This window comes from Vombatus ursinus, unplaced genomic scaffold (assembly GCF_900497805.2).
Source record: "Vombatus ursinus unplaced genomic scaffold, bare-nosed wombat genome assembly UNPS02014807.1, whole genome shotgun sequence".
In the NCBI taxonomy this organism is placed as follows: domain Eukaryota; kingdom Metazoa; phylum Chordata; class Mammalia; order Diprotodontia; family Vombatidae; genus Vombatus; species Vombatus ursinus.
In genome coordinates this window covers 59376890-59394256 of record NW_020954585.1, presented here as the reverse complement: position 1 = coordinate 59394256, position 17367 = coordinate 59376890, and the positions used below count along the sequence as shown (strand labels likewise).

At 41.0% G+C, this 17367-nt stretch overlaps 1 protein-coding gene across 6 annotated transcripts in view; it reads right to left on the bottom strand.

Moving 5' to 3' along the window:
• LOC114051966 (tectonin beta-propeller repeat-containing protein 1-like) overlaps positions 1 to 17367 on the bottom strand; it is a 73781-nt gene that overhangs the window by 10805 nt on the left and 45609 nt on the right. For all 6 annotated transcript variants that reach the window (XM_027874379.1, XM_027874381.1, XM_027874378.1 and 3 more), the window contains 6 exons: positions 15879 to 15975; positions 14813 to 14892; positions 11080 to 11136; positions 9566 to 9740; positions 8228 to 8363; positions 4485 to 4577 (listed from right to left, as the gene is read on the bottom strand). In XM_027874379.1, coding sequence (XP_027730180.1) covers positions 4485 to 4577; positions 8228 to 8363; positions 9566 to 9740; positions 11080 to 11136; positions 14813 to 14892; positions 15879 to 15975 — 638 coding nt within the window. The remainder of the gene's footprint in view (positions 1 to 4484; positions 4578 to 8227; positions 8364 to 9565; positions 9741 to 11079; positions 11137 to 14812; positions 14893 to 15878; positions 15976 to 17367) is intronic.

Below are 17367 nucleotides of genomic sequence, written 5' to 3'. Positions count from 1 at the left end.
ACTGTGTACAACATTCTCCTGGTTCTGTTCACTTCACTTTGCATCAATTTATGTAAATCTTTCCAGGTTTTTCTGAAATCATCCTGCTTGTCATTTCTTATAGTGCAATAATATTCCATCAGAGTCATAAATCACAGCTTGTTTAGTCATTCCTCAGTTGTTGGACATCCTCTTGATTTCCAATTCTTAGCAACTACAAAAAGAGTTGCTATAAATCTTTTTGTACAAATAGATCCTTTTCCCTCTTTTTTATATCTTTGGGATATAGACCTAGTAGTGGTATTGCTGGATCAAAGGATATGCACAGTTTTATAGTCCTTTGGGCATAGTTTAAGGGGAGAATTCTCAACCAAACGAGGCATATATAAACACAAAAAGTAAAAGATAAGTTATCTGCATAATAACTGCATAAACTTAATAATCTTTTGCAGAAATACTCAATGCAGACAGAAACAGAATGGGAAAATATCTGATTCCAAAGTCTGATATACAAAACGTATAAGGAATTGACACTAATATACCAAGAGTCACTCCTTGATGAAGTGCCAAAGAATACGAATAGTTCTCAAAATATTATTCACAAATTACAAATGACCACACGAAAACATGTTCCAAATAACTAATGAGAAAAATGGCAAAGATGAAAAAATATGCCAACAGTCCATTTTTGATGGGCTATAGGGAGATAGGCACATTATTGGTGAATTCTACGGTGGTCAAATGATCTGTAATTTATGCAGGAAAAGTGACTAAATTGCCTATACCTTTAACCCAGCAATCTCACCCCTGAGCATATATCACAAAAAAGTCAAAGAAACAAGGAAAAGGCTCAACATATATATGAAAATACTCAGCAGCATTCCTTGTGATAGCAAAGAACTAGAAACAAAGCAGGTGCCTATTGATCAGTGAAAGTCAAAAACAATTTTTCTTAAAGACTGGGTCTCCCTCTCTTACCCAGGCTGAAAGTTCAGGGGCTACTCAGGAGACTGATACAACTAGTGACTGGCATGGGAGCTTTGACTGTTTCTGACAAGGGCTAGTTTACCCCCCAGAGGCAATCTGGTGGCCTGATACACAGCAACAGCAGCTCTCTTTACTGATGCTGAACCTAGAGTGGACAGCCCATTGAGAAGCGTATATCCACTATCGCTCCTAACTCCTGAGCTCAAGAGATCCACGAGCCTCAGCCTCCCCGGTAACTGGGATCACAGGGGATGTACCATCGCACCCAGTAAAATATTTGTGTGTGTTTTATTTTTTTTAATGTCAAGGATTATTATGCAGGAAAAAATGCTGAATACTAGGGATTTAAAGAAATATGGGAAGATCTGTATGAAATGATCACAGGACCATAGACTTATAACCAGAAGGGACCTTAGAAACCATCTAGTCCAATCCCTTTGTTTTACAGATGAAGAAGAGATTTGTCCAAGGATATAAAAGTGACAAAGGTAGGATGTGAACTCAAGTCTTCTGATTCCAAATCCAGTCTTCCACTGTACCATGCTACAAAGTGAAATGAGAACCACCAAGAGAACAATATACACAATGACTACAACAATGGAAATGAGATCACTAAGAGGAAGCTAAACTTTGAGTAACAGGGGAAAAAAAGCCAGTCCCAGAGAAGAGACAACAAAACACATTTTTTTCCCTCAAATAAAGAGGTGGGAAACTATTAGAACAAGGTGTCCCAAAAGTCTTATTGCTGTTTTACCTTATTAAAGCTTAAAGCTGCCCTAAGACTTTTGGGACAATTGGTATTGTTTACATTGTCAAACACAAATCTTGCTTAATTGTTTTTCTTTACACAGGGGATGCTTGATGAAGCCCCCGGCTGGGCAGGGAAATGTGGAATGAAAAATGACTATGATGAAAAGATAAAGGATTTCAATAAAACGTACTTTTTAAAAAAAAATGGGCCTTTCTGTTGGTGGAATTGTGAATGGATCCAGTCGTTCTGGAGAGAAATTTGGAACTACGCCCAAAGGGCTAAAAAACTATGCATACCCTTTGACCCAGCAATAGCACTTCTAGGGCTGTATCCCAAAGAGATCATACAAAGAGGAAAAGGACCCACATGCACAAAAATATTTATAGCAGCTCTTTTTGTGGTGACTAAGAATTGGAAATTGAGGGGATGCCCATCAATTGGAGAATGGCTGAACAAGTTGTGGTGCATGAATGTAATGGAATACTATTGTGCTATAAGAAATGATGAACAGGCAGACTTCAGAAAAACCTGTAAAGACTTGTATGAATTAATGCTGAGTGAAGTGAGCAGAACCAGAAGAACATTGTACAGAGTAACAGCCACAATGTGTGATGACTAACTGTCATAGACTTGGCTTTTCTCAGCAATGCGAGGATCTAAGACAACTCCAAAAGACTCATGATAGAAAATGCTGTCCACATCCAAAGAAAAGAATTATGGAGTCTCGGGCAGCTAGTTGGCACAGTGGACAGAGCTCCAGAGCCTTAGAGTCAGGAGGACCTGAGTTCAAATCCAGCCTCAGACACTTGACACTTACTAGCTGTGTGACCTTGGGCAAGTCACTTAACCCCGACTGCCTCATCTAAAAAGCAAAAAAACCTCAAAAAACTATGAAGTCTGAATGCAGATGGAAGCATACTATTTGCTCTCTTTTTAAAAAATTTTGTTTTATTTTGTTTCTTCTTTCTCTTGGCTCCTCCCATTGGTTCTAATTCTTCTTTACAATATGACTGATGTAAAGATATATTTAATATGAATGTATATGTACAGCCTATATCAGATTGCACGCTGTCTTGGGGACAGTAGAGGGGAGAGAGGGAGAAAAAATTTAGAACTCAAAAGCTTATGGAAGTGAATGTTGAAAACTAAAAACAAATATATAAATTTATATAAATATATAAATTTTTAAAAATTGGGCCTTTCCTCATTTACACTGAACTTAAAGATCTGCCACTGTACAGAAGCAAGCGTAATAATATTTGTCATCAGGTGATACCTTGCCAACAGGTGGGTCTTTCTTAAGATTTTCTTCTAGGACAACATCTTATCAGTGGCCTGATACCTTGGTGACTCTGAGGAGCAGTGTTCTGGAGCACTCACCAAAATCTGAGGAGTAACTAAGCTATTCAGCATCACAGAAGTTATATTTGCTGTAATTACGACTGTACCTTAGAAAAAGCTTGCTAGGGGCAGCTAGGTGGTGCAGTGGATAGAGCTCCAGCCTTGGAGTTAGGACGACCCGAGTTCAAATCTGGCCTCAGACACATGACACTTACTAGTTGTGTGACACTGGGCAAGTCACTTAACCCCAACTGCCTCACCAAAAAGGCAAAAACAAAAAGCTTGCTAGCTAGAGTCTAACTAAAATAAAGTTTCACAATCACTTGAGTGGTTTTCTTGTCATATGATATGGTCAGTTTGGGGTACTTTTGACTTTACCTATTGGCAATATGGATAATCATAATTTCTGAAAAGCCAATAAAGAATTGTTTTTTTCCCCAATATTTATAGCAACTCTTTTTGTGGTGGCTAAGAATTAGAAATTGAGAGATGCCCATCAATTGGGGAATGGCTGAACAAGCTGTGGTATATGATTATGATTGAATATTATTGTGCTAAAAGCAGTAACTATGCGCCATAAGAAATAACAAGCAAGATGATTTCAGAAAAACCTGGAAAGACTTGCATGAACTGATACAAAGTGAAGAGAATTTATACACAGTAATAGCAATATCGTATGATGAAGAACTGTGAATGATCTAGCTATTCTCGGCAATACAATGATCCAAGACAATCCCATAGGATTCAAGATGAAATGTGCTATTCACCTCCAGAGAAAGAACTGATACTGTCTGAATACAGACTGAAGCATGTTACTTTTCTCTTTCTTTCTCTTTTTCTTTTTTTCAAGTCTTCTTATATAAAATGACTAATCTGGAAATATTTTACATGGTTGCACATATATAACCTATATTGGACTGTTTTACTGCCTCAGAGAGGGGAAAGAGAGGGATAGAATTTGAAAGTCAAAACTTTTTTATGCAAAAAATTATTTTAACATGTAATTGGGAAAAAAACAATTTTAAAAAATTGTTTTTTTTCCAACAACTATGCAGACAGTAATAATAACATACATTTGAAGAGTGCTTTTGATTTTTTCAAAGCACTTTTCCATCTAATATCTCATCCGATCCTGTAAGGTAAATAAGGCAGGTAATATTATTCCCATTTAAGGGAATTTAGGAAATTAAGGAAATTAGGAATTAAGGAAATTAAGGACCTTGATTTCCTCACCTGTTAAATAGGAATAATACCACATGAATGATTTGCTTACTCAAGTCATCAGCTGGTGTGGGCAGAGCAGAACTTAGAATCTCAGTCTCCTAATTCCCAGTCTGTAGCTTTTTACAAAAGTTCCTATTTCCTCTCAAGTGCCTGTCACACTTTGGTGAGCTATAACAGTTAAGATGAATCAAAAACAACTTACCATTTTCATCGAGTGCATATACTGATGTCTGTCCCACTGACACCTGTTTTAGTTTCTGCTTTGGAGGAGAAGGAATGTGGTACCAACAATCACCTAAAACCAGAAACCCATCTTGTAAATTGCAGTTGAGAAATAACAACACAACAGACACACAGTTCTCCTACCCCATTCCTATCCCTATACAACAATATTACTAATAATTACTAATTACTAAGAAGGTAGCCTTGTCAAAGTGAGAATGCTTTAAAGCTGTCTTCTTGTCCTTGACCTTGGAAAAATGGAAAAGGGGAAGAGAGGTACAAATCAGGTATTAATTCCAGGGTCTAACTTTCCTTCCGAGTTGACTTCTGTCCCTACCGTTCTACTGAACCTGTTTTCTCAGGTCCCAGTGATTCTCTACTCCTCCGTTCTGAAGACCTTATTCTCCTAGCTTCCGTCACACTGTTCTTCTCTATTTCTTCCCCTACCTCCCTGAATATTTCTGTCTCCTGTCTCCTTCACTGGTCTTCTTCCTCTTCCCACACCCTTCACAGAGGCCTCTACATGGCTCTCTCCTTAATCCTCTTGTGTTCTTTCTCAGCAATCTCCTTCACTCATCCATGGCTTTAGCTAAGTGTAGGGCATCCAGATCTCCAGCTCCAGCTCCATCCTCTTTTCTAAACTCCAGACTTGTATTACCTGCACCTTAATGTGTCAAATACTGAAGTCACCATCTTTCTCCAATCTGTTCTTCCTCCTGACTTCCCTATTTCCATTAATGATACCAATTTAATTCAGCAATCTTTTATTAGGTCCCTACTATAAAATAAGGGAGTATGCTTGATGGTAAGATGAAAACAAGAAATGACAAGAGGCCCTACCCTCAAGGACCTTAGAGTCTAACTGGGGAGATACAGGATGTACACGTGTAAGTATGCCACAAGGAAAGGCCAAGCAGAGAGAAAGACAACGTGCTTTATTGTTATGATTGGATGGGGAGCCTGGAAGTAGTCAAAGATCACTCAATAAGCCTTTATTGAGCTCCTCTTGTAGGCCAGGCACTGGGCTAGGTGCAGGGGATACAAAAACATTAATTGTCCCTACTCTTAGGGATCCCTGGGAGAGAGAAGAATATACAGGGGGAAATTTTGAAAACAGAAGAAATTTCTAGTGGATCAGGGTTCCAGGCAGCACACTGGAAAGAGCAGAAAAATGACAGGAACTGAGAAGTGCTGAGACAGATGGGAATAAGAATACAAGGAGATGTAGGAGAGTGCTGAGCAACAGTGAGGAGGGGACAAGGAGGCTGGAACTTGTTAACACAGGGCAAGAGAAATAATACTAAGTAGAAAGAAACTTAGAGACTAAATCAGCCTTAAGGTTATAACCAGAATTTTCCTCATCACCTCTCAATGCCCAATCACTGGCCAGGTCTAATCAAGGTCACCCTCATAACGTCCCTCAGAGTCATGCCCTTCCCTCTACCTACACTACAGCCACCAAAGATAAGGCCCTCATCACTTTACTGGTCTCCCTGCCTCAGCCTCTCCCTTCTTCAACTTATCTTCCACAGGTTGCCAATGGACATTCCTAAAGCCCAGGTCTGACCCCAGCATTCCTCAGCTCAAGAAGCTTCAGGGGCTTTACTGCTTTTATGATAAAAGTATAAATTCCTCTTTTGCATTGAAAGCTCTTCCTAGTCTGGCCCTAGCCCATCATTCAAAGATACATTATTCCCCACAGAACAGCCCATGCTCCAGCCTACTTGCCATTCTCCAGACACATATTCCATCTCTCCCCTTTGTGCCTTTGCCCAGAGTCCCATCCCCCTCCCCCACCCCCTGCCATGCTTTCCCTCCTCACTTCTGTCTCTTGGGATCTCTAGCTTTCTTCAAGGCTCAGTTCACAAAGTCTATCATGATCCCCCAATTGCTTTTGGAGGGAATGATGCTGTTCCCAGTTATTGTGTATTTATTTTGAATATATCTACACTTTCTCATTCACAAACAACGTACATCCACCCAGTAGAATATAAGCTCCCTGAAGGCAGGAACTTTCTATTTTTATCTTTGCATGCTTAGGGCCTTGTATAGTTCCTAGAACATAGCAAGTGATTGATAAACACTTACTGATTGACTAAATGAATGTCAGTGTGATGATGGCTTTTCAGGATCCTACCTTTCAGGTGCTACCTTCTCTTAAGCTTGAACCCTCAGAGGAGGATCCTTTTTACTTCTTCCCACTCCCCAGATATCCAATAAGTCACCAAAGCCTTTTAGATTTTCTCTTTACAGGACTTTCCGTTGGGGCCCTCATTACCTTTGGAAAACTATAATAGATTACCAACTCACCACCAGTCTCTCTTACACACACTTATGCCAGACTAGTCTTTTTAATAGATAACTGATAATACCACTTTTCTCTTTAAAACCCTTAACTATCTTTCAATTACTTCCCAAACTTGAGAGACGGCCAGACTGCAGAGGACCTGACATTTACGATCCACTACACTTTGGCTCCAAATGACATTTCCAGCGCCACTATGACCCTGTGGTCATAGGCACCTTCCACTCCTCCCCTTCCCCCGACCCTAATACATGTTAAGCTAGTTTTTCTTTGAAAGGTATTGAAAACATCCATAACACTTGATTGGCTCAGGGGACTAAAGGCTCAGGCCACTGACTTCGCCTTCTGGTCACCTGAGCCCAAAACAGCCAGGAGTTCCAGGCATGCTCTGATGCTTGGCTGCTGGACCACGATGAGCAACTCAGACAGGGAGCTTAGATCAGCTTGATCTCGTCTGGGTGTCATCAATGCATAGCCTTGCTGAATATCCTGTTGTGGCTAAGTACATTTTTTGTTAACTGCTGCATGACCTTCAAGTGTCTCATTTCATTCCACTATCAAATATAAGCTACTAAGGAACTGGCCTGAGTCAGGCCCAACCCAGCCAAACTGAACTACTCATATTCTTTGAAAACATCTTGCAATGGCCTGCATTTGCACCTTTCTTCTCTTGCTGCCTATCCCTAGAATGCCCACGCCCATCAACAAGGCCTACTGCCATCCTGCTTTGCAAGCCCAGTTTAAATGCTACTTCTTGCCCCCAAGGAGTCTCCGGGATGACCCCAGCTAGAAGTCAATTTTCTCTCCTCTGAAATCATGCAGTGCTTTGGACCTCTCTCATACATTAAGTACACTTTGTTTTGAACTGTATTTGGTTATGTATAGTTATTACTTTATTAGACTGTAAGCTCCTTGAGGGAGGCATCATCTCTTATTCATCCCTGAATTCCCTTTTGGTATCCCACCACACAGTGCCTCATCCGTAGTAGGTGCTTGATAAATATCTATTGAATGAATGCCAACTCTGTGACAAATCATTATTATCAAAACACTGCTCTCTCTTTCTACCTTATAAAAAAATCTCAAACGAAACACAGCCAGTACAAATTAGGGCTGGTATGATCTGTGACTTTTTTCTTTGTGGGGAAGTGAAAGCAAGATGCTGATTCAGACATTAGGATAAAACCACTAAAAGCGGGCAAAGTTTGGGAGCAATTTTCAAACTGTCTGGGAAATATCTATCTATAAAATTGGGTAGGGGACAAAAGGATCTCCTTAGGCTACAGCAGAATCCACTCCAAGAGGCTTTCTGAGCCTTTCACAATGTCCATACCTTGATAGCACACCTACTATGTGTTGAGGATATAAGGGGACAGCTAATTGTAGTCTGGCCCTGCTCGGGGCACAGCTGTACTTACCAGCTGGCTGTTTGGGGGACACAGAGCCCCTGTAGAATGCTGAGCCATCTCTGGCCACGGCCCAGACTTGGTAAAAAGCCCCGACAGACACTGAAATGAAGGGCTGATCCGTGCCAACATGCAGCCAGGACGAACCCTGGGTGATTTGAGAGAAAGAACATTTTTGAAAGAGACAAGACTCAAGGGTAGTCTAACCCACAGGGACTGGGAGTCACCAAGGCATGCAGGTGGCAGCTCAGGTAGCATCAGAGCTTTATCTGTGAAACACTCAACCACAGTGGGACAGCTCCTCCCAAGCAGGTCAGGAAAACTCACCCAATGCTAGTCCACTAATACAGCATTTCCAGGGATTAAACTGGTCACCGTTATTCCTCCTGTCACTTGGAAAAGTACAGGGCCTAACCAACTATGAAGGGTAAGACCTGTCAAGTATTGTCCTAGGAACATTATTAAACTAAGTGCTCATCCTTTCTTGGAAACTCTTTCTGTTTTTTTTTCTTTCTTTTTTTTGGTGAGGCAATTGGGGTTAAGTGACTTGCTCAAGGTCACACAGCTAGTGCGTGTCAAGTGTTTGGTCTGAGGCCGGATTTGAACTCAGGTCCTCCTGACTTCAGGGCAAGTGCTCTGTCCACTGTGCCACCTAGCTGCCCCATTGGAAACTCTCTCTGATCAGTGTAGAAGGGGCGCTCTTTCCAGATCTCCAAGGCTGACGTCCCTTTTCCTCCTCCACCATCTCCAGCACAAGGCCTAGAGGCAGAACTTGCCTCTGTTTTACTGCAAGGTCTGTCAGCTTTTCTGTTGCATTTCTGAAGTTTCTATTTGTTCTATTGGATCATTTTTAAAAAGAGCAATTGTCTATCATTACAAAATTCCCTTATTTACCTACTGACGGACTTCAGACGTATTAAGCCTTTGTGTGGTAGTAGAAAGAACTGTGGCCTGAGAGTGAAAAGTCTGTATTCTAGTCCCACGCCTTCCTCTACCTAGCTGTGTGACCTTGACCAAGTCCTTTCATCTCTCTGGGCTTCCATTACCTCACGACTGGTAAAATGAGGACTGGTCTAGATGACATGTAAAGTACCTTTCAGTTATAACATTTTATAACTCTATATAAATGCAGTGAAAGCCTCGGAGGGACAGCTGCCACTGTTTTTGTAATTATTTGGTTCAACAGATCTTCTTGTGGGGAGTATCTGAAAAGACTATCCCCAAACTCAACACTCACACGTCTCCAGAAGAAAGCCCTGGACATCAAATCAGAATTGCTAAGAAGTGTAGTCCCCAGTTATGAGAAAATTACATAGAGAAATAAACCAAAGGGAGGAGAAAGGATCTTACCGCTGGATTGAGCTCTGACACGCCCAACCTACAGAGAACGTCTCCCTTGTCACTGATGGCCCAAAGGGCAATTGAATCCTTGCTGCCTTCCTCACAACCAGGGATGATGGAGACATCCCAGAGAGATATGGGGGCAACTTCCAACCAGGGCCCACTGGTCACCAGCTTACATTTCCTGAGCATCAGAAGAAAAAACAAATACCAAAACCATGAAGTGCAGGTCTCCTGTCTTGCAAATACATGGAGCTCTCAAGGCCTATTTCATTTCTTAACCCAAACATAAGAACCACAAGAGAGGCAGCATGGTGTAGTAGATAGAGTTGGTCCAGGAAGATGTGGGTTCAAGTCCTGCCTTTGACACATACTAGCTATGTCACCCTGGGTAAGTCCCAACCTCTCATGACATCAGGCAACTCTCTAAGACTATCACTACAGAGAAGGTATTGGTAGAAAGGGTTCTTCACTGTATCAATGAAATCAAAGGTCCAATCTCTATCCTAAAAATCATGACTTACAAAGGAGGGCTCAATGCTACTAACATAGGTTGGGTTTTTTATTATTTAACAATTTTGGCCAGAATCTACAAACTTAATAACAGGTCACTCAGGCATAGGCCATGCCTAGGCAAGTTGGTCAAAGTGGATTCTGTCACTTTTATTGGGTTTCCTGGCTCTTCCAAATAATATCATATAAGGGAAGCAATGAAGAGGTAGTAGGAGCCATAACCCCAGTGCCTCACACATTGTTGTTGTTGTTCAGTCATGTCTGACTTTTTGTGACCCCGTGGACCACAGTACACCAGTGCTGTCCATGAGGTTTTCTTGGCAAAGATACTAGAGCAGTTTGCAATTTCTTTCACCATTGGATTAAGGCAAACAGAGGTTAAGTGACGTGCCCAGGACTACATAGCTAGTGAGCGTCTCAGACTGGATTTGACCTCAGGTCTTCCTGACTCCAGGTCCAGCACTCCATCCACAGAGCTGCCTCCAAAGCAAACAGAGAGTTGCCCAGGGTCACAAAGCTCATGAGTGTCTCAGGACAGATTTGAACTCAGGTCTTCCTGACTCCCAGCCCCAGTGCTCTATCCACTCAGCCATCTAGCTGACTCCACCTAGCACACTGTAGGTGCAAATACTTATTGACTGATTGAGGAGACCTTGGGGTCAGAGAGTCCCAAAGTTTTCTTGTTCTCTAGTTTGCTTATGCTTCTAATGAGCTGTCAACTACTCTGGGAGCCCCAGCCCTGCTCTGCCCACAAAGAGCACAGCCAGACAGTGACATTTCTCCTATTTGTTCTTGAAAATAAACACTTGAGAAAACAAGGGAGCACTGGGGACCTCAGGGCATTTCCTGGTTTGACATTTACTTTGATTCTATTTCCGCCTCCAATTTGCTCTCTGCTGGTCAAAAGGTTTATTCCAAAAGGTATAAGAGAAGCCAGATAATTCCCTAAAGAATTCCCAGCAGTTGGAGTAGGAGATGCTACCCATCCTTCTTTGGTTCCCCACCATTACCTTGCCCATCGTCTTCGTCTGACAAAATCCTTCATAGTTTTGTATCCATGATAAGACCTGTGGACAGAAGGAGAATTTTTAATACAGCTTAGCTTCAAAATCTATTTTCCCCAAACAACTTGGTGGCTATGAGAAACTGCTCCTACAAGTGTGCATTCTTTCCCCCACTCTTGGTCACCTGGTTAATTAACAACCACTTACTGAGCTATCTACTATGTGAGGAGCCTGTTCTAAGTCCTATGGGAGACCCTGAAGTAGAAGACATGATCCCTGCCTTTAAGATGCTTCCAGTCTAGACATGCAGGGGGAAAAATACCCATTTAATGCTATGAGAATACCAACATTTCCACAAGCACAAAAATGATAAAATCCAAACTGAATGTTCAAGTGCTATAGCTTCATTTGTAGAAAACAGGGCTAATTAGAGAAGGGATTCTCTTCCTTCCTAGGAAGCTTTAAGGGTCCTTTAAATTTAGGAACGGGGCCCATTCTATAATCCTTACATCTATCCTTAGAACTGTGACTAACGGAAAGTTATGAAGGTTACTCCTGAAGGGAAGGGAAGGGAAGGAAATGGGCCATCTTAATTTCATCTTTGTATGTCCAGAGTCTAACACAGTTATTGGCACACAGCAGGCACCCATATCAGAGTATGGTCACATCAGAAAACTTGAAAACTCTGGCCCTAGGGCTACTAAAGTAACTGTGGTCTTCTTTTCTCTTAACTGTTGATTCAATGGATGAGCTCTCTCTCTCTGGTCCAACTCACTCACCTGATAAAGCCAAAGAATCATTCCTTTGGGCCAGCCATGACCTCAACTTACCACCATTTGTATATGCAATCTATTCAATTCACTATATGTCCATGGGTCAGCATGGTGAGGTGGACAGGGAACACACTGGACTCAGAGTCAGAAGATGGAGGCTTGAGTCTGAACCCTGACTCTTCCTAGCTGTATGACTGTGGACAAGTCATTTAAGATCCCTTGAAACTTAATTTCATAATCTGCAGAATGGGAATCAATCAACAATCACTTATTAAGCTCCTACTGTGCGCCACACTGCTCTAGGAGCTGGGGATACAAAGAGAGAGCTGACATTCCAGTAGGGAAACAACGTGTACACATAGAAGAATACATGCCTCTATCACAGGGTTTTTGTGTAAGAAAAATGCTTTGTAAAACATAAAGTATTACTGCAATGTAGAATATGATTATTAATCAGGAATGGAGTTCTATTTTTCTTTCTTTCACACAAAGTTATTCTTTGCTTTGTGACCTATCTGCAAATTCAGGAATCCTGAGAGGACTAGACTCTCATCTTAAGGGAGTGAGGCGGGGTAGATGTCCAATAGGAGGATCTAATAGTCTGGATCAGTTAGCTCAGTTGGTATAGGCACAGTATTAATAGGGACTAAGATTCTGTGCCCAATCTCAAAAGAGAGCAGTTCAATTGATTCCAGCACTTTCCTACTGCCTCTAGGATAAAATATGAACTCTATGTTGCTGTTAAGCCCTACACCACCTGTCTCCAGTCTATGCAATCCAAGCCAAGTGGCATCTTTTGTGTTCTTCACATTCACAATTCCGTGGCCTGTCTCTGAGCCTCCGATCATCCCCCATGCTTAGAATGCCTCCTCCATCTCATCAGGTCCCTCTGTTCCTTAAGATACAGCCACTCAAGCATCATATTGGTTGTTTCTGATCTCCCCAAATGCTAATACCTTCCTCCCCAAATACCTAGTACTTAACTAATGTGGATATACTTGTATTTATGCAGTGTCTATTTATAAATATATGTGGAGTCTTTCCCATGGACATGTTAGCTCCTTGCAAGCTGGGATTGTCTCATTCTTCATATTTGTATGTCCAGTACCTAAGACAGGTGCTTTGCACAGAGCAGATTCTTAATAATACTTGCCGATTTAATTTGATTCCACAGCCACAGACCACAGCCCTGATCCCTTATTGGCTGTCTTGGTTATAAGGAGGAACAAAAGTGAGAGATTTGGAAATGAATCAGTCCCACTGAGGGAAAATGCCTCAAAGAATACGTCTTATGGTTCACAGGTGTCATTACAAAGAAAAGTTTATGTTATTTTTGTAGAAGTAGTATTTTGGCATTGTCAACAGAGCTGGCATCAAATCCAGGAAGAAGTGAGTTCAAGTCCCAACCTTGACATATACTGCCTGTGTCACCCTAGACAAGTCACTTAATCCCAGAGTATAAGGCCACTCTTTAAGACTTTCTATTGCACTGAAGGTGCAGGGAATTTCCTCACCTGGGCATTCTCCCTAGCAATCAAATCACAGGTCCTATTCCTAGCCTATTTTTCTATGTTGAAGCCATGGAGCCAACGACAGTGATGATTCTCATGGAAAATCTCTTCCATTAGGAAGCTCCTTCAAAATGTGACAAGGTCTTACTTAAGGCAGCTCTTTTCTTTTTTATTATTATTTATTTTTAGTTTTTAATACTCACTTTTATAAGATTTTGAGTTCCAAATTTTTCCCCTTCCCTTCCCTCCACTCCCCAAGAGAGCATACAAATCTGATATAGGTAATACTTGTACAATTATATTAAACATATTTCCACATTAGTCATGTTGTGAAAGAAGAATGAGAACCAAAGGGAAAAATTATGAGAAAGAAAAAAAAAGAGAGAGAAAATCATATGCTTCGATCTGCATTCAGACTAAGGCAGCTCTTTTCAAATAGGACTTCCTATCTAATCCCCATTTCTGTTTTTCCCCACATAGTTTTTCATTTCAATTTCACCCAGCTCTCTACCAGGTAAGACATGTGAGGACCACCTAGCAGACACCACTACATATCAGAGAGAATAAACTGACTGAGCACATGGGAAATCTTGAATGTTTCTACATAAACAGAGCCTAGGTTGACCCTCTTTCTCCATCTTCCTCTGAACAGCTGAAGCTGTAGGGCTTCCCCCAGGAGCCTGCTAAAGCAATCTAAATCCACCAGTGGGTAATCACACCAGCACAAGTCTTGTTCCCACTCTTTAGCTTATTAACAAATTGTAATTGTTCACAGCTACTGTTTAGAGGGCTCAGCTTCCAGTGTCTGAGCCAGTTTGGGGAATGATTTTTTTTTAAACCTTAAAAGGTTAACATATAAGCCACTAATATATGGCATTTAAGGATGATCCTGAAATGCTTCCTTCTATCTCACAAGACTAGACATAGAGTGACTATCTGAGGCCGTTAAGTATCAGGAAATCATAACTTCCATGATGACACAGCAGAGCAACTAGATTTTGGAAGAAGGGGGGAGGAGGAAGTGTTACTTAATGAGTTAAATATTCAATATTTAACTACATGAAGGGTTTTTATGAGAAATTGCAAATAAGGTAATATATACAAAGTACTCTGAAAGCTTTAAAGAGCTATAAAAATACTAGCTATTAAAAGTCTGCTGACCAGTTTTGTTTTTTTTTTATATTCATGAAAGCATAAACAAGGAGAAATGGACTGAAACTGAATCTGGAGAAATTATGGCTACACATAAGGAGGAAGTTCATGACAATCAGGGAAAAATATACTAGGATGGGCATCTGGGTAAAAGTATGGCACTTCTGCACCCACCTTTCCCTTCCCAGTGATCTTTAATAAGGGAAGATTTTGTCAATCAGCTGCCTGAGGACACTGACCTTCTAAATCAATGGTTTCTCAATAACACTTTACTATATGCATCTAGAAATGGAAAATGCTCACGATGGAAAGTCACTTGCATACTGCCATCCTTCTCGATCAGTTCCACCAGATGTGTTGAAATCAATATACCAGTCAGAAACCTAGAGTAGAAAGAGAATGCTGTTAGGAGCTGTTTCTCCTCCCTTCCTCAAGTTCTTCCAGTACAGGGTGCCCATCAATTGAAGAATGGTTGAACAAATTATGATATGTGACATACTGGGATATCACTATACCAGAAGAAATGATGAAAGGGATGGTTTCAGAGAAACCTGGAACACTGAGTATGAACTGATGCAGAGTAAAGTGAGCAGAATCAGAAGAACAATTTATATAGTAACAACAACACTGTAAAGACAAACAACTTTTAAAGACTTGAGAACTCTAATCAATGCAATGACCAACCATGATTCCAGAAGACAGATGCTGAAGTATGCTACCCCCCCACCTCCTGACAAGAGAGTTGATAGACTCAGGGTGCAAAATAAGATGTGTTTTTTGACATGGCCACTGGGGGCTGTTTTGTTTGACATGAATATGTGTTATAAGAATTTGGTTTTATGTGTTTGTTTGTTTGTTTGTTTTTTCAATGAAGAGAGGAGGGCAAAGTGGGAGGGAAAGTAGATTTTTGTCAATTAAAAAAATTAAATTTTAAAAAATGATGAATAGGAGGGTTTCAGAGGCAGAGTGAAGTGAACAGAACCAAGACAATTTATATAATAACAGTAACACTGTAAAGATAAACAACTTTGAAGGACTTAATTCTGATCAATGCAATGACTAACCACAATCCTAGATGACTCATGATGAAGAATGCTACACACCTTCTGACTGGGAGGTAATGGATTTAAGATGAATGATAAGATACCTATTTTTGGACATGGCCAATGGGGGTATTTGTTTTGCCTGCTTGTGCATATTTGTTATGATTACAAGGATTTTGTTGTTGTTTTTTCAACTGGGGTGAGTGGGAAAGGGACAAAATGTATGCTTGTTAATTTAAAAATTAAAATTAATTTAAAAAATTCCTCCTTGTGCTAGCATTACTTCCCTAAGTCAGGTGACATGAAGTACAGGGCCCAGGACTTACCCATGTCCAATGGAGGGAGGGAGGCTTGGTGTTGGCCTTTGTGCATTCTTGCAACCCAGTCACATCACTCCACATGTAGCGGTCAGTAGGCAGACCCCTGCAATGAGGCAATAGGAAGAGATAAGATACACAATGGAGACCTTCAAAGCGTCTCCAAAGCAACAGGAAAAAAAAACAAAACACCACACTCTTCCTAGTTCCCTATGTTAACACACCTACTGTGGGATGGGTCTAATGACACTAAGACAAATTACCCCCAAACAAGAATATCTGGATACAAGACCTGCTTAAGTCATGAGCCAGGCTGTTCCTGGAAGCTGGGTAACTGCCTTTCTCAAGTCACCTCCAGAAGGAGGCAAGAGGAGGAAATGGAGGTTACTAGCTCACACCACACCAAACCATCAGTATACATGAGTTTACAGGATGTGACCTGCATGATGACTACAGCTAATATAGTTCCTGGGGACCACTCAACTTTCTGCATCCCTCCTGAAACAACTAGATCATTAGAGTCCCAATCCTTGTTTTCCGTTTGAGCTGGAAAGACTATTAGCTCTAGGGACAATTTCCTGGCACTCTCTAACCTTGTAGCTAAGAAACTCTAAGGTAGGTTCTAGTGTATGGATGGTCTGCTCATTAACTTTGGAGGGAGCTGAGGTACTTTACAAGCCAACAGAGCTGCTCCTGCTGTCTCATCTCATGGATTTAAAACAAAGCAAAACTAAATTAATCCCCAGAAACCACAGGGTCCTTTTTTTCTTTAAAGCTCACGCTGCTGACTCGGTAAACAAGATGACTGAGGGGGCAAACATCATTCTTGCCAACACTCATGATTACAAGGCTTCCACTTCAATCCAGGGTTAAATAAACAGGTGGCCATCTCAACCTCTTCTCTCCACCTCCGGTAGGCTCTGGATCCCTTTCCCTGGAGTTATGGCCTCCTGCCACCCATGCATGCCTCTCTGGTGTTACAAGTGCTTTATGCTCTCTGCGTAGTTAAATTATACTGTCATTATCTAGTGTAGGCTAGTGGATAAAGCTCTGGTTACAGATTTTGCTACTGACTTGCTACGTAACTTTATATCACTTAGCCTCTCAGAGCCTCAGCATTTTTCTCTCTAAAATGGGGATAAAAATACCCGCCCCTTTTCTCCTCCTCAGGGATAAGAATTGCTGTTTATAGAAAAAATGCTTCATGATAACAGAAAGGTGATGAACTAAGGATGCAGAAAGAAAGAGATCTTTAGAAATGAGTAGTTCAGGAAGCTGTTTGCTTGATTATGTATGTATAAGGGTTTTTTTCTTTTCTTTTCTTAAATGGGGAGAGAGGACTAAGAAAATCATTAGGGGTCCCCTGAGGTATGAGGAGAGAAAAAAAGAAGCAAAATTTAATTTTTAAGAAAAGCACCTATGATTTAAACTTTTTAAAAAAGTAATGTACTATAGGAATCTAAGTTACAGAAGAACTCATTTATAACATTGGTGATGG